This window comes from Cyclopterus lumpus, chromosome 19 (assembly GCF_009769545.1).
Source record: "Cyclopterus lumpus isolate fCycLum1 chromosome 19, fCycLum1.pri, whole genome shotgun sequence".
Lineage (NCBI taxonomy): Eukaryota > Metazoa > Chordata > Actinopteri > Perciformes > Cyclopteridae > Cyclopterus > Cyclopterus lumpus.
Window position 1 is genome coordinate 8,206,478 of NC_046984.1, and position 19,984 is coordinate 8,226,461.

Here is a 19,984-nt window from a genome sequence, read left to right on the forward strand (position 1 = left end):
TTAAGTAGAATGATGCACGTAAAGCGCCTTCTCTGAGGGTATCTTCATGATTTTGTATTCATTCATCAACCGGAAACTGCTTCTTCTTAATCCACACAGTTTTGGAATAAGCTTTGTTTGTCTACATCTTTAGGATTGATGAATCTTTTTAAAGTATGTTGCTCACATAGCACAGGTCTCTTTCTTCAAAGGGAACAATGATGCCATATGAAAAACAACGGATATGAATGCTGTGTAGAAATAAGTCAACTTCAACAATGGATTGGGAAAAGCGTGGTATATAGCAGGTGATGATACACACATCACATGACATATTCTATTGAGGATGCACTTGCACACACTCAGTTTCTAGCACAAGCCAGCTGTGTTGAGTCCATTAAACTACATTTGGCTATACTCTGCAAATAAAGAGCATAACAAAAATTAAATGAAATTGATCACAGACCTGTTTTAACACATGCCATTATATATATATATATATATATATATATATATATATATATATATATATATGTGTGTGTGTGTATATATATATATGTATATATATATATATATATATATATATATATATATATATATATATTAAATAAGCAAGCATTGTAGACTTAACGTAGCATGAGCCAACACATCTCTGTATTTCCACAAATGGTTAAGGAAAAGCACTTGGCATTGTTTAAAAAAACCTGAGCAAGTACTGAGCACCACAAAGAAATTCTGCATCACGTTTCCGCTGACAGAGCCTATCTGCTAATTTCATACATTGCTGGTGTCCCCGCTTCTTTCTTAGATCAACATCTGTTTGGCAACACCCTGGACAGTGGTCAAGCATCAGGCAACAGACTGACACAAACAATCAGATCCTTTGTGCCTGTTTAAAGAGGAGGGCTCCACTGTAAACCGATACAGAGAGCAGCAGACATCAACACCCTGGTGACAAATTCCACTTGTTTCATTGCCATTAGTAAGACTACGTTATCCTGTTATACTCTCAATTCATCTTTATCATCATACAGTGTTTACAGCCTGTTTAGTATTGCAAATTACTCTAGTGTATTGTCTTTATATTGATTTAACCTCTTTTTGTTTTATACGTTTCATTATATATTATTATTATTATATATTCCATATATATTCTCTTGTACCATTTTGTTGTTTTTCAGACTCGAAAGGTTCAATATTTAGAAATTAAGCCTTTTCACATTTATTTGCAAATTGTGGGTTTTCATCTAGGAAAACATCAAATCTGCGTATGTATCTTTCAGTTTATAGTGAATAAAACATTGTTTTAGTCAATCCAGTCACTCAACTAACTGGGTCACGAGAAAACCACCGAGCGGAACGAACCTTCCACGTCGGGGAAGTATCTCCAGTCGGACTTATTCTCAGGTGACACCGACGGTATGTTTTTCTGAACAACACCGAATAGAAAATATATTGTATTTCACAAATGTTGGCTTACAAATTGATCCTGCACCGCTGAGCACGTCTATATTCCTGAAGCGTTGAGCGTTGCCTTTCAACTGAAAACCTGCAACACCCGAAGTAAATAGCATGGCAGAGGAAAGGCTGCTGTTTATAGGTACATCAAATCCTACTCAACATAAGCATTCGCTACGAGTCTTGCTGTAGTCACGCGTGTGGCCTATTCTAGGACGCATTTTAGGAACAACATGAACATATGTTGCCAATTTGATTTGACCGAAGTTACCTCGATCAGTTGCGAGATAACAATGTTTTCAATGACGTTGGATCGTGTCATACATTTGTGTGTCCGTTAGAATTCAAGTTAAGATACGATTTTAGGTAATTAATGCAATTCAAAGTCGATGCCCCCAGAAGTAAGTTATTCATGTGTTTGTGTGTGTATGTTCATTCAACAGATATTGAACCGAAGCCAAACAGCTCTGGTCCTGTCGACAACAGAGCTGAGAAGCCCATCAGTCCTTGCAGTGACAACACTTTCAGATTTAACTTCCTGCCTGACAACTCTCCAGCAGTCCAAGAGAAAACACCTCCATCAGTCAGGGGGAACGAACAGGGAGCAAGCCGGATATCCAATACAGGACAGGGCTCTGCTTTTGCCTTCCACTTTCAAATTCCTACTGTGGAAAACATGGAGACGACAGAGACCCAAGACATTTCCTCTCCAAGCAGCCAACACTGTGTCCCAGAGGAAAAGCCTTCCCTACTGCAAGAGATTAACTCTCCACCTGAGCCATCAGTGCAATCAAAAGCAAAGAAGAAGAAAAATAAATCTGGAAAGAAAAACCTCTCGGATAGCGCAGCGGCACAGCAGACGCCAAGTTCAGCTGAGGGGAGTCAAGGTGGCGAGGAGGCAGAGCTGGTCGGTGTGAAATTATTTTCTTTAAAGTAATCCCAGCAGGTCCAAGTTGATTAGTTGAGTTAATGTCTATACGGGACTGTGTGTTTCAGAGTGCAGAGGAGCAGCTGAACAGACAGCTGGACTGGTGCATCGAGCAGCTGGAATCGGGAATGGGGTCCCAGAAGGGTACACCAAAACAGAGTATGACGTTTACCTTCCACATCATTCACCAGTTCACACAAAATATGTTTGGAATGTTATTAATCAGACCATGTTCCCCTAGTGGGATTAATAAAGTATCTATCTATCTATCTATCTATCTATCTATCTATCTATCTATCTTATGTATCCATCTATGTGCTGAGGTGCACATGTGAAGCCTATTGTGAACATAAACAGAGTGTACTTTGTAGTATTACAAAGGGAGGTGTTAATGACATGTTAATACCATATGTTCTACCTGCAGAAGAGGAAGCCTCACGTTCCCTGAAGACTCTACGAAGCTCGAAAGCTCCTCTGGCCAAGAAGAGGCAGGTGATGAGAGCCATGACCGGAGATTACAGGAAAAAAATGGATGAGGAGAAGAGCAAGCAGTACAAACTAATTCAAAATGGTGAGTGGATTGTGTTAATGGAGTGACTTGACCAGTAACAATAACTAATGAACTGTCAAAGAACTTTTAAGTTTGGTCAAAGTGTTGTTAATAGAAAAGGTTTCTCCAATCCCAACAGAAATTGCATCAGCTAAAGTCAAAGTGGTTTCAAATTCTCCAAAGAAGTCATCTTTCCACCGGAGAGCTGAGGTCAAAAAGCAGACTCCAGCCACAGAGGAGGACCTGGATGCTGCCCAGGATACAGACCTGAAAACACAGACGCAAGAAGAGACGCCAGCTTTTGTCTTTACTTCATCAAAGGAGGAGTTTCACTTCAATTTTCTTTGATGAGACACGTTTCCCCAAACAATAGGTCGGACTGTGACAGTGGGCTGCATTGGAGATAATGGGAGATTAACAATCAATCACACATTGAAACTCTTCAATGGCTGACTGCTTGTACCAAATATCTTAATAAAGGATTTTTTATTTGATATGCATTGTATTTTTTAAATTAAGTTTTTCCTCATCATCAGCTATTGTATTGAGGTCAGGTCAATCTACAGGTGTGTTGTTGGGTGAAGGGAAGAGTTGTCATAAAAAGTTGCTTTTATATGTCAAACCTGTGAAGGTGTAGTTAGTGGCAGTCTAAATACGAACATTGCTATTCATAATGTTATCCTTAAATACATTTATCAGTTTAGAAAATAATTTGTTTTGTAAACAGTTACTTGGCGTTACAGTGCCATTCCTTAGTTATTACCAAGGTTATGGGCTTGTGACCCCTCAAAATGATGTCTACTTTACCAATCTTTTGACTTTTGGAGGCACGAGAAGGTGAAATTGTCCAACTATTATTTAAAAAATGTGTAAACCTGGAAAATATATATAGATTATACTTTAACATATTTTCAGTTTATCTCTTATCCCTGATCTGTGGACAGGTTTATTTTAGGCATCCCTTGTGGGGTCTTAAACCCCAGGTTGGGAGCCAGTGACATAAAACTCGAACAATCAGAATCTTTGACACGTATAAACTTAATAATTTCCCTAATGATCAATTTAAAGAGTTTATTATTAAACAAGCCAGTCATTACTGAATACAGTATTAGTCCATGACCTGTTCAAAAACGGTTTCGCAGGAACGTCACCATTTAAAAAGGAAAGGGCGGGGGATGATTCTACACGAGCACAATTGAGCGTGACACACAAAACAAATAAGTGTCAGCCGTTGAGAAGACAAACTAACGGGACCTGTTCGTAAGTTTTTACCTCCAGATATTCGCCTATATTATAACACATAGGTTCGTTTAAAATTGTCATGTGAATTCGTTTCGTCTGTATATTATTAGGTAGGTGGGCGGTGGTTAGTTCACACCGGGGCCGAACATCGAGCGAGCTAGAGAGAGAAGTTGGACGCTCTAAACTAGTGAAAGTAGGGAAGATGAACAAAATGTCCCATTTAAAGAGGATGCAATTAGAGGCGACACTGGCTACAACTTTGGAAGACTGATGGAATATGTTACAGTTACAGGAGGAATCATTTAACGAGTATGGAGGGACTGAAAACGGTACTTCCCGTATTTAATAGAGTACCATGGTGAGAATATGGAGGAAAATCCCAGTGAGCTGGAAGGAAGCGATAATTATTCCGATCAGAATCCAGTGTTGTCTCGAGGATGAGATAAGAAACGCGCAGACAGTGTTGAAAAAGCTTATGACATGTTACGGAGAGAGTCGGCGGAGAAGGTGTCCATTGGTTTATGTATTTTCTAAGTGGAGGAAATGTTCATGTAAAAAAAAAATATTTCTGTTATGATTAATGATATATTTGTAAATATGACAATGGGTATGGGAAGATCACTGTTTCTTAATTCTTAATCTTCATTTTTGGTGCTCATTCTCAGGGCCGGCTCGGTTTTCAGGTGTGTGTGGAGGAACGAGTGAAGAGGTAGAAAATGTCTGAGCTCAGTGACGAAGCCAGTGAATCAGAGCAACTGGGTGCCAGCCTCTCCCTGTGGCTGGGTGACTCCCTGGTGCGACTTGAGGAGCTGGACGTTCCTCTGGACCTCCACACCGCCTGCTCCATCGGCCAGTATGACGTGGTGGCGGAGTGTATCAAAAAGTGGGTGCCTAAATAATATTACCATCACCAGATGTGTTTGTTACACCTACAGCCTTATTATCAATGTGCATTGATAACTATGATTGTATAATATTCACCAATCAGACCAGGTGCTGTGACTAACACTACGAATGTGTGGTCACTAGTTCGGCACAAAATGTCCCATAGGTGTGAATGTGAGAGTGAATGGTTGTATGTCCCTACATGTGCCCTCGATGGACTGGCGGCCTGTCCAGGGTGTCCCCTGCCTTCGCCCTATGTCAGCTGGGATAGGCTCCAGCGACCCCGCAACCCTAATGAGGATAAGCGGTATTGAAAATGGATGGATGGATGGATAGTTCGGCACAATGAGACACCAGAAGAGTCCACTTCAAATTGGGATTTTTTTATTCTGTAGATAGGGATTGGTACGGCTGGCACAAACAATGCTGGTTTTATCCAAAACAGAAAATATGTACCGTGTATTATCATCATACACTACTAAATGTAGTACATGGTGAGAAATTATCTGGCTACCCAACAATTAACACGATGTACATCATTCAAAGTTAACATAAATAAGTCCAGCATCAAGGTACCGTGAACAGAAATCTACTAAGAACCAGGAAACTCACCTTTTAAACTCAAACAATTGTTTCCAGTCGAGAGCCCAGGGTTCTGCTGTCACACCTGATATGGGCTCTGATCATCTCCTGCTCGTCACAACAATGATCTTGTGTCCTTTCAGACGTGAGGTGGACCTGAATGGCAAGAACGTTGGAGGATGGACCCCACTGATGTATGCATCTTACATCGGCCATGACAACATTGCAAATCTCCTGTTGGAGGCGGGTGTGAATGTAAACGCTACCACTGCCAAAGGATTAAGCCCCTTGATGCTGGCAGCAAGCTGTGGGAATGAAAGCATCGCGTACTTTCTGCTTCAGGTACAAAATGGCTTTCAGACAGTAACCGTTCATGCCATGCTATGTTGGTGTGTTCAGAAAACAGCATATGTTGAGATGTTTATTCATGAATGCAGCATGGTCACACTTCAGTGCCAACATTAAACTATCCAGAGTGATTGGATAGTTTGTTGCTGAAAAGCATTGCATTCATAAGTGTTTTTGAAAATCAAACCCAGAAGGCAAACAGTAAGCCAACGCCAATGTCCTCAAGGCCTTTTCAACGCTCATGTTTGGCCGCTTATTCTCAAAACCCAGATGCTGGCTTTGAATGTTCAATAAGGGCGGTTTCATCTTATGAATAGCAGCGTCCTTTAGGAAATGTCACATAAAGCTAATTGGATGTATAGTCAATGGACTAAATCACGCAAAGCCACCAGTATGTTCCTTTTTAACATGAAGGTGGATTAATATACAGCTCCATGTAAGTGAAGGCCACCTGCTGGTAACTATGTCCATTACCATACAATAAGGTATACTGTATGTCTGTAGGAGCACTTTAAGGTCAGAGCTGGTATATATATCGAAGATCTATCAAAGATGGAAGAATTATCAGTTTTGTTTTTTTAAGGGGTTAGATTTAAGGTTTTATTTTTTAACACTTTTTGTTATTCAGAGTATGAAAGGCTCATTTTTCTTAACCCAAAAGCAAGGTGCTGATTTGGAGCTGAAGGACTCTCGAGGCTGGACCGCTCTGTTCCACTGCACGAGCACAGGCCACCAGCAGATGGTCAGGTTCCTGCTCGACAACAATGCTGATGCCAATGTCAAGTGAGCGTCTTCATTCATCCCAAAAGCACCGCAACACTCCAGAATTTCAGACCAGAGTTTTTCATTACTTTGACTTCCTCCACAGGGAGCCAGGGTCTGGTTTCACTACCCTGATGGAGGCTGCTGCTTCTGGACATGAAATCATTGTTCAGTACCTACTTGATCATGTGAGTGAGTTACATGTTCACGGCACTGAGGATGGGTGATGGCGTTAGACAAAGAAGATAACGCCTTATGATCGGGACATCCGCTTTGTTTTATTCATTGACAGAAAGTTAAAGTGGATGACCGTAACGGTAAAGGAGAGACCGCCCGTGCCCTCGCCATGCTATACGGCTATACCAAGATTGTCAGCATCATGGACTTGCATTCTCCAAGGACCAAACCAGGTGTTTGTTGAACCGACTGAAACTCCTCATTGCTTTTGACTAAATATGTTGTTTTTTATATTCTTATTGATTTTCTGTGTGTTCCAACTCGTCAGGACATTTTGAAGACCTGAGCTCCTCCGAGGACTCGGACAGTGCACCGCCACGGGGGAGGCCGAGTCGAAACCGAGCTAAAGGCGTTAGCATCCATGATGGGCCCCAGGCCATTGCCAAGTTCCGAGTAGGAGGCACCAGCAAACTGTGCGGTACTGTCACATAAGATATCTGGTCAAATTACACAAACGTTTCTAAAAATGAGAAATACAATCAGACTGTATATATATATATATATTTTTTTAAAGGAGGTTGGCTGACAGTGGATAGATTTTCCTTGAGTGTTGAAAAGCTCTGTAAAATGAGATTTCATCAGAGAGATTATAAAAAAATGTGACAAATCAGTTTGCCAAAAAAATAAAAAGATTCAATCTCTCTCAGCATACAGCCATTCATTAATACCATCAGTTTAATACTACTTTTCTCCTCACAGAGCCTCCTGCAGCACCACCTAGCTCCATGGCGTTTCGTGACATCGGTGAACAGAGTGAGGGTATCCGCAACCGTGATGTGACCTCACCCATAAACGAGCTTGACGGCCAGAGCAATAGCAGCAGAGGTGAGAGGCACACAATTATGAGTGTTTTGTGACATCGGAGATGTGTCTTTGGAAGAAAGGCCCCGGAAGCAATACTGCATTGTGATTATACAAGTAATGTCCTCAGCTACACTGCGTGTCCGCCAAAGCAATCCAATATTTTAATGATACCGCCACAGATGACAGTCCATTTTTTGAAAATGACATGCCCACCATGAGGAGCAGCAGTAGCAGTAGCGAAGGCCTGCCCCATGTTATTGGCCTCAAGTGGGAAGGCTCAGTGGAGAGTAACGAGGTGAGCGCAAGAGCAAAGCAATTTCACTTTTGAGTCCAAGACCAGAGATTGTAGTTACATTTCTCTGTACCACTGTATTCCTTTCTCCACCAGGACTCGGACCAGTGCAAAAAGAGCAGCTCTCGCCGCGTAAATAAGGGCCACCACTCGAAAGGCAAGAATCGTCACGGAAGCAACGATGCGTCTCACTCAAGCGGTACAGGGAACTGTGGGATGCGCTCACATGTTGGTCTTCCACCTTCTTATACTGGTCCAAAGGCATGTCTACATTTGCTTACTTTCTGATGTATTCATAATTTGTCTATTGTGGTCTGACTTGAGTCTAAAATCTTCTATTTATTGTAGGATCTGGCAGAGTTCTTGGAACAAATTGGCTTTTCTAAGTATCTCCCCGTTCTTGAAGAGCAAGACATTGACCTCCGGATATTTCTCACCTTGACTGAAAATGATCTCAAAGAAATCGGGATCACGTAAGAGACTCTTTTACACTAACCCCGAGCACATACAGCCTTTGTTTTGCACATGAAATGCTGAATCCGTCCTTGCACTCCAGATTGTTTGGACCCAAGCGAAAGATGACCTCGGCTATAGCAAGATGGCACAGCAGTGCGCGACCACCCAGTAATGCTTTGGAACAGGCTTATGCTGACCAGCTTGAAGCGGAGATGCAGGAGATGGCCATTCAGCTACACAAAGTAACAACAATGCAAACACTCACTGGAACTGCCATACAAAATGTTCACATTTATTGACCGGACTGAAAATCCTTCGCCCACCTTTTTAAACTAATGTCCTCCTTGTCCAGCACTGTGAGGAGGCGGAGAGCCTTCAGAGCCAAGTGTCTCAGGAGAAAGAGCTGCGTACCGTGATGGAGGGATGTCTGATGGAGGACAAGGTGGCATGGAGGAGGGTCCATGCTGAGCTGGTGGAGAACCACCGGCTAGCTCAGGAGATGACCTCCACACTGGCGAAGTCCAGGGCCTGCAGCGCTGAACTGCTCTCCTGTTTCACTACTGATGGGAATAGCAGCTTGTATGCTGCCGCGGAAGATGAAACAAAAAGTGACCATGGTGTTAAAGGTGAGTTGAGGTGGCCTGTGCCGGATAACTCCTTTTACATTTTGTGATTTTAATAAATGATTTTACTTTTCATTGCAGCTGGAGAGGGCTCTACGCACTCCAGTGTTGCAGAGTTACTCGAGAAGCTGGGTTCCTTTGAAGAAGAACTGGGTAAGATGGCGTAATGCTCAGTGATTTTCTGTCGTCCGCGGTGTTTAATGCTCATCCTGTTGTCTGCTTGCTTCGTCATTACAGCGGGGACCTTGCAAACTGTGCTTCACAGTCTCAGGCGACTGAGTGCACCCGAAAAAGTATCTGATAGCTGGGAACAGCCTTAACTATTACAGGTGAGTGCTTTTTATACATTTCATTGGATGAAAACAAGTGATGAAAGAGTTCTAGTGCTAATAAAATCAAGAGAAAATAACGTTTCTTTCTTGTATTTAAAGGAGGGCGTCTTGCCAATATTTGACGGAGGGTGATCTAACCACCCTGAACAATCTCACTGACATGAGAGAAGGCCAAAGACGAGGCCTGCCCTGCCACACCAGAACGGCTCAGGATCAGCTGGCTGCTGCTCCCGGATTGGCTGATGGACCAGAGCTCGCCAGATGTGGACAAGGCAAAGGGTGCAGTGAAATGACAAAGAGGCAGGAAGGGTACCTCACCCTCACCCGCTTGTACTGGTTGAATGCTGGACTCCAGCAGTTGGGTAGAGGAGACGGGACTGATCGCAGATCAGAGGCTGGAATACTGTGAAATGTTCAGAGGAAAACTGTACTCTCTTCCAATATGAAATGTGGTTTAGATGATGTTCAAGCCGAAGAGTAGTCAGTGAAGACATTGGTTATTTGAAGGAAATCTTATTTGTATGCTGTTGTTGAAAATAATGTCCTGCTGAATGCATTGAAGATAAATGTGTGAACCCTGTCAGTTAATCATTTACAGCAATACGTGTTTATTGTGTTGCAACAGATGTGTTAGTGGTGCAATGAAGTGGTTAGTCTATCAATCAGATTTACTTTGTAGATCTGTCTTACCCTGAAATTCTCCCATATCTTTAAAATGCCAGATAGTCTTGGTTGTATTAAAACCTTGTTGCCTGATAGTTGAGTGTGGACACATATTTCTTTGAAGTTAAATTATCTTTAAATGTCAATGTTTTTCAACATAATCAGATGTTGGAGGAGCACATCCTTGTATGACAACTTTTTTTTTTAATCTGCAAACAGATTATGTGACTAACACTAATTTCATGATAGTTTGAAGAGAATATTTGCAAATGTATTGGAGTTCCAGTATTTATGTTAGTAAAATTATCCAAACCAAAAAAAATAATATATATATATATATATATATATATATATATATATATATAAATGCCCACAAGCAGCCTTTTGGGAGAGATTCCATGACCAGTTGTATAAAGTTTTCAGAGGTCAAGCAACAGTAAAATGTGGTCTAAAGCAGGCAGCAGGAAAACACAAAAATAGATTTTCTCTTTGGATTCTGTTCAAATCTTTTTTGAGAAGCAGCTGAAAACTGCAGAATTATTTGACATTGTCAAATTGTGGTGATGAGAAGAATCCACAATGCATAAAGTGTGTGCATCATTTATTAATATTAACACATTTGTCAGTCGTCTCTTTTTTTACTTATTAAACCTCCTTGAAATTGTGTTCATGGTTCTTATTGAGCTCTGCATTAGACTTCAGGAAACATATCTTGGGAGATTTACAAACAATTAAGAGACTCACTCTTGGACTTAATGTCTAATCTAATCAAGTGGCTTAGATTTGTCCAATTCTATTAACATGGTAATTTTTTTTATTTGGCTAAAACTACAGGGCAGACTGAGCCTCTTGGGTCAGGGATTTCCCTCCTGATGTTGGGATGTCCTCATACGGAGTACTTTTGGAAATCCTCTACTGTGCCCGGGGCCTTGGCGCTGAAACGATGTGTTGACGGTTTCTGCTCATCTTTGGCACGATATGAATGTTGGCTGAGTTTAGCTTTCGCAGCTGATGCAGATACACCGGCCTCAAGCCCGCAGGTTTTTAGTTTTTATTAACTCAGACTCCGGCCAACTCAGACGTCACTGCTCTGGGCCCCATGATTAACAGGACAACTTAAGATGTATTAATGGGAAACTTAATGGAGATGATGACTACAGTATCAGTGAAGACAACAGACAGGAGACAAACATGTCTTGCTGAGCAGCATCCAGAATGTAAATGTGCCCAAATGAACACAATAAAAGTTATGAATTGAGACTGGACTGATACAATATTCTCCATCTCTGTTTTACACGTCACAATTGTTGTAAAATCCTCCAACCAGTTGCCATCAGGCTACAAAGTACTGGGATGTGACGGATTCTGACAGCAACAATCAAATGTCTCCCAAGACAAAGCTCTTCTGTTGAGGTTTATCTCTTCTGTTGGCTTCCACACTTATCTGTTGTGTATCTCACCAGTAGTGCGCTCAACAAGCTATGACACATTGTGTCCAGCTGGAGGACTTGAGGCTAGAGATGCTGGCGGGTTGCCAGTTGGGATTTCTGGGCCCAAGAAAGTAAAGTATGATTGGGGAAAATTAATAAGTAGTAGTTCTTTCCTATCACTAAAGTACCCTCAAGCAACACTTTTTATCCTGACTCCTCCACTGGAACTGCTCAACACACAGGAGTAGACTGTACTGGGCCGCAGCCAGGTGTGAAACTGTGCAGCTGAATGAATCCAGGTCATTTGAACATTCGTCGGGCTTCATCGGCTGCGATGCATTAGAAAAGCTAAGTATACATTGAAGGGATGTTGAGTTATTTTTTCCGTTAAATGATGCTGACAAAACAGACTACTTCAAGTTCAAGTGTATTGCTTTAATGTATTGTCTGAATAGCCATTTCTCATATAAATTATTTAAACATTATCTACAGTCCTTCAAAATAAGATATAGCATTATGTATACACATTAACAATCCACAAACAATTCTTCCTGTACAGCCTTCAGGATTTTACTGAGGGGTTTAAAAACAATGCAAAATGCAGCAAGTGTGAATTAACAAAAATATAGTTATATTCTGTGAATATCTGTTTGCTTATATGCAAATCCACCATTGGCTCATAATCACCAATTCAAATATGTATGTGTTTGCTCTTGAATGGCTGCCCAGGAGAGCGCATATAATCCTCTTCCTCCTTTGGACGGCATCAGACCTTTTACTAATTCTTCTTCAAATACACGTACACACATCCGTCCTTCTACCCATAGTGATGAGAGACTCCAGGCCCATGTGGAGGAATGTGCTTTTTGTGTGATCCAGGCTGGTGTGGCGACTTGTTGTCCCACAGAGCATCGGCCGTGTGAACAGTGGTCATGATGGCCTCAGGTGTACTCACACAGGTGGCCGCAGCCAGCAGGGCAGTGGGCGCTGCTCTTGAGCCAGTTCATGATGTGCTCCAGATGTCCACCGTGGCTGCAGCCCTGACACCACACAAACAGTCCCTTCACCACGTGGTGGCACACTGCACATACACTGGCACACTGGTGGCACCTAGAGGAGAGACGCAGGGCGCTTGTCAGAGCTTCAGGTCATGACAGAACAACAACCAAAACGCGTAAAACGGTTCATACCTGTCACAAATCCAGCCCTTGTTACTCATTGGCCGCTTGCAGTTGCTGCAGTTGATATGAAGTGTTGTAGACGCCTGGTTCAGGCAGGTGATGGCGCTGCACGTACTCAACTTGATGACCTCATTAGACACATTCCACAACTCAAATCGTTGCAGCAGGTCTATGTAGGACATGTACCAGTGCTCCTGAAATGGAAACACAACTAGATCAGGGTTTAGGTCTTCCAAACGGCAATGCCGTACGTTCATTTAAGGACTTTGGTGTTTTATTAGTGAACAACTTATATACATCATACATAAGGCCTAAAGAATGCTGAAACTTTGCTGGATATTTTCCATTTAACATTAACGATATCCAATAAATGTGTCGGTGCAAATGCATTAAACCTAAAATGTAAATTCTGGTAACTTTACTGACTTATTTATCAAATATTTAAGATCAGCTTTAAGTCAGTAAGTAATGCTTAGGAAAACATAAGAAACAAAAACGTTTTCATTAATGCCCCTGCCAACACAAAAACCCTTTAGTCCTTGTCCAAGAAATTATTCTAATGCAGTTATTAAACACCTATCTCTATCTGACCTGGGTTAGGTCATCAATCTCTTTACGGATCCTTTCCCCCAAGACGATAAGCACAGACACGGCCATCTGCACGTCGCCCTGCTCGGCGTAGTAGCTCAGCATCTCCCGCACAATGGGACAGAAGAAGCTGGCAGGTAAATGTGGGCTAAACAGCGGTTGGGAAATGGAGATGAGGGAGAAGGACTCGATGGGCGTCAGACAAGTGACTTCTGCCTCGTTGCCGCTGACGTGCGGGGAGTCGGCCTTGTCCTGTTGAAGGTGCTCTGGAGCAGACGGGTTATCCATGATCTCGTGGCGCAGTTGGAAGGCCTCCTGGGGCAGCATGTACTCCTGCTCTTCTGTTGTGACAAAAGGAGCAGAGATAATATGAGACAAAAGAGTGCTGAGCATGGAGGAAGCTATAAATAGCAGTCACTTACGTATGCAGTTCTTGAGTTTCCTCAGAGAAGGTACTGTGACTGACCTGTTTGGTTTTCCTGCTCCATAGAGTAGAGGTCATCGTCATCTAACTCAGCATCCCCGAACATGTACTCAGCCTGGCCTTCGCTGCCCTCCGTCTCCTCATTTTCTGAAGGGAAATCAAACAAACCGCTTATTTAGACAAGTCTTGAATATTATACAGATAACATAAGTACAAACAGATGAGCCGCTCAAAGTTTTAATGGCCGCTCTCACCTTCATTATTATTGCTGATGTGCAAGGTCCCAGGCTCCAGGTGGAGGTTGTCCTGCCTGCTCTCACCTTTACTGCGCTCCAGTCTACTCTCTGTGCCAATCCCTGAACTAATTTCCTTCATGTTGAAACTGAGAGCACAACGTACACCAGCATTAGATGAGGACTGACATTACTGTTTTGTGATGGTGCTCTAAGAAGGGAATTTACCTGTTCATTAAAGGCAAGGTGCCCAGTTTACTGAGGCTGTGGTTTAGACCGGGCGTTGTGAGGTTTGCTGGGTCAGAAAACATAATTCTTAACATGGTCCATGTTGTGGAAACCTTTGCATTAAAGAAAACAAAATTATTGATTTCACATGCCAAACACAATTACTGTAACACACATTACTATTGAAAACAACACCTAAATGGATTATTTTTGTAAAAAGAAACACAACAAAACAACAGCACTAAGTATAGATTTGTTCCTGTATTGATTGGTCTGACCTGAGGTCTTTTGAGCTCCCGGGCCACCTTGGCATTGTGATCACACAGCTCTGCAAACGGCTTCCCACAGAGGAGGTAAAGTTGTGCTGTCTTGACAAACCAGTCCATGCAGTTACTGTCCAAGTCTGTTTCAAAGACACTAAGGGCGCTGGACACATGGGCAAACTGTTCTGTTGGGTCGGGCTTTTTGAAGAAAAAGATGGGGTAGCGTCGGTCGCCTCCAGGGTAAGGCTTTCTGTTGGCGTCACTGCTGATCAGACTCTCCTTGGCTGCAAAGGCCAAGTCCCCAAACAGTCCAAAGCACAGACCCTCTGGGTTGGCCTTGTCCACGGGACGAGTTGCGTCCTTGAACATGTGTTGGTAGAGTGTGCTGTCTTTAGAGCCAGAGAGCAGAAAATGAGGGTCATGCTGGTGGCGCCACACAATACCAGTGGTCACATCCTTGTGTTCCTCAAATGTGGCGAAGGGAATGAAAGGTCTGCGGACATCCCACACGTAGATGTTGTGATCCACCATCATGGAACAGGTGGCTAAATGAAACTTCTTCTCAGGCCGCCACTTAACCCGCGCCACTGAGGCGATCGTCTGGACACAATAAATCTCCTTGGCCCGGGTTGTGGTCATGTCCCACACTTTCACCATCTTGTCCCTTCCCCCTGTCGCCAGCCATCCCCTAAAATAGAAATAAAGTGAGAACACTATTAACAAATGACAATAAAAAAACACCCGACCCAAGCACGACTAATTGCAAGTGGCAAACAGAATGACCCAAGATACCTTTAGAAAGAAAAAACTCAAATTTCTCAGTTGGTTTGTGTCACAAAGGAACTTTAATTTACCTGTCATCAGGGTGCCAGTCGCAGCAGAACACCGGGCCAGTATGGGCAGTGAACATTCGCTCATAGCGGTCTGGGCGCCTGATGTCCCACACCTGGACGTTGCCATTCTCAAAGGTTGCAGCAAATGTGAAATAATCCTTAATGCTGAACTGGACATCCCTTACACTCTCTGACTGACCTGGAAACAGGTGATTGGAGGGAAAGAAATCAAAAAATCTTCTAACAATAAAAACAATGCTTCTGCTTTAACACTTTTGTGATTTCTTAATCAATGTTGAAACAGTTTTTCACAAAATCACAGAAAACAGTGAAAATGCATTGGAGTTAGTGTGCAAATGTTATCCAAAGGTTTCCAGTAAACAACACTGTAAAGACAGTTGTACTTCAGTTAATAGTAATAATCTGATGCATATGACCAAATATTTTACCTGAGAAAGTGCTGACCGACTCTTTCTTGCGCAGGTCGAAGCACTTCATGAAGCCATCCTGCGATCCACTTAGCAGCATATAAACCTCTGAGGGGTGGAAGCACACCTTGTTGACAGTGCGTTTGTGTTCTGTAAACAGCTGGTCCTGCTTGTTACGAGAGGGTTTTCCCAGGTTCCAGGTGACCACTGCCCCATTGGTGGCAGCAGTGGCCAACAGGTTCTCTTCCATCTGGTGCCACATGACATCTGCGCAGCTAAAGTTGAGTGAGGGTTTGCGGCCAACACGTAGATTCAGCTTCTCCACAAACTGTTCCTCCTCCAGTGCATAGATCTTGAAGATGTTGCGGCCAGCTACCACCACCTGCGTGGCATCCCGGCACACGCTGATGGCGTTGGCAGGAGCGTCCAAATGGCAGAACATAGTTCGGCAACTGATGGCACTGCTGCTGTGGGCTGTGGTAACACGTGACATCTTCTCCATGTTCCTGAAACAGACAACAGTGACTTCATTAGGTTAATAGCAAATTATGTTGCTACTTAATTTTAAGTAGAATGTAACATGTTTTAAAGGCAGTTCAAAAATCCAGGGGGGGGGACTGGGGGGGCAGGAGAGGTGGCAGTAAGTGCAACATTAATGTATGTTTGACATTTTAGACAATGAAACTGCTTGAGTACTCACTTGTGGAAGAACTGCCGGCCTTGTCAATGTCTGCAGCAGCACAGAGTCCTCTTCATGTGCTCCCATGAGAGCTAAATTACTAGTACACATATAAACACAATAAATAAAAAAATATCTGTTATTTACACTTTGGTCATAAATACATGGTAGCTAACACTGACTTAATGTAACATGGTAGAGAAGCATCTCGTTATCATTGGGGGTAACCTAAAGTTAGTCACCTCCTTGCTTTAGTGTTATATATATATAATTTTAAGATGTAAATACTGTCAGATTACCATGGTTTGTTTACCCGTTTCGTCTGTCTATCTATCGTATTGAAATTCTCCTGCACTGAAGTTTTGTTTGTGTTAATCACCTTCTGCCTCGCGCTGGTTATTGATTAATAGCAGCTTTAAGCTCACAATGCAGTGGAAAACAAAACGAGCGATCCCAAGAGTGAGACAGCCCCCTCACTCCAGTGACATGTGCATACAACTCTTCAGCTTTACTCTTGATTTTGTGTGGCGGTTCACTTTCCTCCAAAATTGGGTTAAATAATTTGTGATAACGTCACGTATATCAGTTAGCTCCTTCACTTTATTCACGTGTCTGCGGATGTGTTGGCATCGGATAACGTGAGCAGAACTCTCTCAACAGACCGTAAACATGACAGGAATGTGACGCTCATGCTAGCTAGCTAACCGAGCTACAGAGTACTTTTGCAAAGGAGTAACGCGCACGACATTCGTTTCGCAAGCATGTCGGATAGTTAGATAAATGTAAAACGCATACATATATAAATACACTACTGGGTGACGGCGTCTACTCAAACTCATTACAAACTATTTCAGGGACAAACCTTCTGAGGTTGTTGCTCAATGCTTGCGGCACCGGAAATAGTATTTTTTCTTTCTTCTTCTTCTTCTCCAGTGGAAGTAGTATTTTGATCTGTCATCTCGCGGGATCTTCCGTGTCTCATAACGGAAGTATCGCCACGTGACGCCACTACAACTGATTAGGTAGTTTAGTGGAGGAACTTGTGGTCTGTTTTTGTTTTGTTTCAGCAGTCTTTCCAACGAAGGCAACCGCGGAAGGTTCAATACTGTCGCATGTTAAATGGTAAAATGCTGCAGTCCGTTGGTGTCGAACAGAGGTTATTATGTTTATATTATTATGTTTGTCTGTGTTTGCAGGTGATGTTGTGCGCTCTCTGTTGCCATGAGCGCACTGTTTGCCTGTGAGGACCCAGCCACATGGAGGAGTGTGTATGAGAAATATTGGGATGTAGTAGAGGCAAAGTCCAAAAGTAAGAAACCTGGAAAGCTGCTGAACCTCGACAAGTGGTAAATCATTTTAAAAACACGTTCAATGTCACTGAATTATGGAGATATTTGGATACAGTTCAACCCTGTAGTAAATCATGCTTCCATTATTCCGTTCTTTAAATTATGTTATCCCGGTTTAAGCATCAAAGTTCATTCTTGACCAGGAAAAATAAGTTTAACAAAACAATCCCAACTCAAGGTGCACTTAAAAGCTCTTTTCTGGGGCTTTCAACTGTATCGCGGTGACTTCCTCATCGGAGAGTCTTTGTTGACATTTCAGCTCAGTAGCTTTATAATTTCACAAAAAGACTTTCATGACAGTACTTCTCCTTCATGTAAGTTATCTCTATGGTAACTGAGAAAACGCCATCTGTTGATGAAGGCCACATGATAAAGTTGAAAGATCTAGAAAAAGCTTGGAAGTGGACTTTGAGTTAAGATTGTATCTGTCACAAAGGTCTTTTAAAAAAGACACTTAATATAATATATATCTATTTTTGAAATATATGTTTATCCATGTATATGACATGTGTGAAATGTATTGAGTAGAATCAACTTTTGCTTTGAGAATAAGATAAAGGCTAACTGAGCCTGCGTTTGACTGGTCAGGTACCAAGAGGAGCTGCCTACACTCATTTCAAGTCGACCTGACATTCATGTCACTCAATCCGAGCTGGTGAAACTAATGGAGTGGAAGCTCACTGTAAGTGTTGCCTAGACATTAAATCATTATAATGCCAAGGAGCTTTAACCCTCCCAAATAAATATTCTCTCAAACATATAGCTTTGATGGACGGCTATGAAGAGGCTCTAATGCTAATGGTGCATCAGCTGTGTCCTTGAGTGGCCCTGTGTGCTTTCCTGCAGAGAGGGAAGTTCAGGCCAAGGCTGCAGCAGCTGGTGGCTTCCAACAGTGAGGACACCGTTGAGAAATGTTCCAGAAAGGCCTTCAGCCTCCTGCCTGATGTGCAGGCAGCGATCGCAGAGCTTAGCTCCCTGAAAGGAGTAGGCCCAGCCACCGCTTCAGGTTAGTACAGCATCTCCATTCGGTTTCTGAAGACACTATCGAATCTGCTTTCAGCAAATTGATGAAAGCTTAAGTATTCCTATTCATCAAACACCTTTGTGTTACTTTTAAAGCACACAGTGAAAGCCTTATCAGTTAGTGTACAGAGTAGTCCTTACACTGGTGGGTTGAGTGGCTGGGACTCCCTGCCATGTATAGATTTTTTACCCAAAATGTTCTGTTTGTTTGTCTATTTAGTTTTGTTCTGTTTTTCTATGCCTTATGTAAAGCGTCTTTGAGTGTCTAGAAAAGCGCTATATAAATTAAAAGTATTATTATTATTATTATAAATAGTTTGTATTCACTTCATGGATATACTCCGCATGGCTTGGGGCTGACTGTCCATTTTGTTCCAGCTTTGTTGGCAGCAGGAGCTCCAGAACAAGCTGCATTCATGTCCGATGAAGCCATGGAGAGTGTACCTGGACTAACACCCATCCAATACACAGCCAAGCACTACACCCTCTACTTGGGAAAAATGATCCAGTGCACTGAAAAACTAAACAAAGGTGAGCTAATGACGGGGACACCAGAGATGTGGTTGCATCAATATTGTTAATATAGCACACCAAACATGACCCTGCTACTAGAAATATAATACTATTAGTTTGTGAAGTATTCGCTTACCGTCCCCACATATCTGAAACAAACTTCAAGAAAAAAATTGTTCTTTTTAAATCATGGCATACAACTTTTCCATTTGCCACTGCTTTTTATGAAATATAATTTGTTGCTACCCTTTTCAAAAGGAAAAAAAAAACACATGTTTAAATGTATTCTATATTTAAAATAATTTTATGACACTTTGATATTAAAAGGTTGTTTTATGTTCACCAGTGTAAACAAAAAATGCCACATGAATTCTGATTTCCGGCCTCCCCTCTCAGCGGATGCCCAGCAGGACTGGACGCCCCACAGGCTGGAGTTGTGTTTGTGGGCGTCGGCCACAGCCAAACAGCAGCAGCTCCCACTTCTAAAGGAAGTGAAGGAGAAGCTCTCAGAGGCCGACACTGAACAGAGACCAACAAAGAAGCTGAGAACAAGATAAAAACAAATATTGCACAGTATTGTTTGTTTTTTTTACATTAAACTTGGTTTATTGTCTTTTTAAAAAAAAAAATTATAATAAAGCCTTTATATTAAATGGAGTATATTGAGTATT

General features: G+C 42.2%; 4 protein-coding genes across 9 annotated transcripts; 3 read left to right on the plus strand and 1 right to left on the minus strand.

The window, feature by feature from the left end:
* The first annotated feature begins 1 nt into the window (after position 1).
* c19h8orf33 (chromosome 19 C8orf33 homolog) lies at positions 2-3,409 on the plus strand. Of its 3 annotated transcripts, none has more exons than XM_034557869.1 (7): positions 2-287; positions 788-961; positions 1,290-1,579; positions 1,881-2,344; positions 2,434-2,524; positions 2,790-2,936; positions 3,055-3,409. In XM_034557869.1, exons 3-7 carry the CDS (start codon positions 1,552-1,554, stop codon positions 3,261-3,263), a joined length of 939 nt encoding a protein of 312 aa, XP_034413760.1. In that variant the 5' UTR covers positions 2-287; positions 788-961; positions 1,290-1,551; the 3' UTR covers positions 3,264-3,409. The 3 variants fall into 3 exon arrangements, with proteins under 3 accessions (XP_034413760.1, XP_034413759.1, XP_034413758.1); XM_034557868.1 differs by having other exon boundaries at positions 788-930; positions 1,263-1,579; XM_034557867.1 differs by having other exon boundaries at positions 788-930.
* A 691-nt stretch (positions 3,410-4,100) lies between these two features.
* Positions 4,101-10,805, plus strand: anks3 (ankyrin repeat and sterile alpha motif domain containing 3). Its single transcript, XM_034557866.1, has 16 exons — positions 4,101-4,175; positions 4,823-5,040; positions 5,768-5,966; positions 6,634-6,755; positions 6,841-6,922; positions 7,027-7,144; positions 7,240-7,389; positions 7,671-7,796; positions 7,955-8,070; positions 8,164-8,328; positions 8,416-8,540; positions 8,624-8,765; positions 8,876-9,149; positions 9,228-9,299; positions 9,384-9,475; positions 9,578-10,805. The coding sequence occupies exons 2-15, from the start codon at positions 4,874-4,876 to the stop codon at positions 9,464-9,466; spliced, it is 1,941 nt and encodes a 646-aa protein (XP_034413757.1). The 5' UTR covers positions 4,101-4,175; positions 4,823-4,873; the 3' UTR covers positions 9,467-9,475; positions 9,578-10,805.
* Positions 10,806-11,985: 1,180 nt separating this feature from the next.
* Positions 11,986-17,362, minus strand: wdr24 (WD repeat domain 24). 2 transcript variants are annotated; one of them, XM_034559019.1, is made up of 11 exons: positions 17,291-17,362; positions 16,450-16,528; positions 15,771-16,255; positions 15,343-15,520; positions 14,504-15,176; positions 14,226-14,338; positions 14,019-14,146; positions 13,807-13,911; positions 13,344-13,681; positions 12,762-12,946; positions 11,986-12,681 (listed from the first exon to the last, which is right to left on the minus strand). In XM_034559019.1, exons 3-11 carry the CDS (start codon positions 16,249-16,251, stop codon positions 12,513-12,515), a joined length of 2,370 nt encoding a protein of 789 aa, XP_034414910.1. In that variant the 5' UTR covers positions 16,252-16,255; positions 16,450-16,528; positions 17,291-17,362; the 3' UTR covers positions 11,986-12,512. The 2 variants fall into 2 exon arrangements, with proteins under 2 accessions (XP_034414910.1, XP_034414911.1); XM_034559020.1 differs by having other exon boundaries at positions 16,450-16,537; positions 17,291-17,329.
* zgc:112496 (uncharacterized protein LOC541336 homolog) lies at positions 17,357-19,970 on the plus strand. 3 transcript variants are annotated; one of them, XM_034559021.1, is made up of 6 exons: positions 17,357-17,550; positions 17,625-17,774; positions 18,366-18,459; positions 18,624-18,783; positions 19,179-19,331; positions 19,710-19,970. In XM_034559021.1, exons 2-6 carry the CDS (start codon positions 17,650-17,652, stop codon positions 19,868-19,870), a joined length of 693 nt encoding a protein of 230 aa, XP_034414912.1. In that variant the 5' UTR covers positions 17,357-17,550; positions 17,625-17,649; the 3' UTR covers positions 19,871-19,970. The 3 variants fall into 3 exon arrangements, with proteins under 3 accessions (XP_034414912.1, XP_034414913.1, XP_034414914.1); XM_034559022.1 differs by having other exon boundaries at positions 17,406-17,525; XM_034559023.1 differs by having other exon boundaries at positions 17,406-17,550; positions 19,660-19,828.
* The last annotated feature ends 14 nt before the right edge of the window (positions 19,971-19,984 follow it).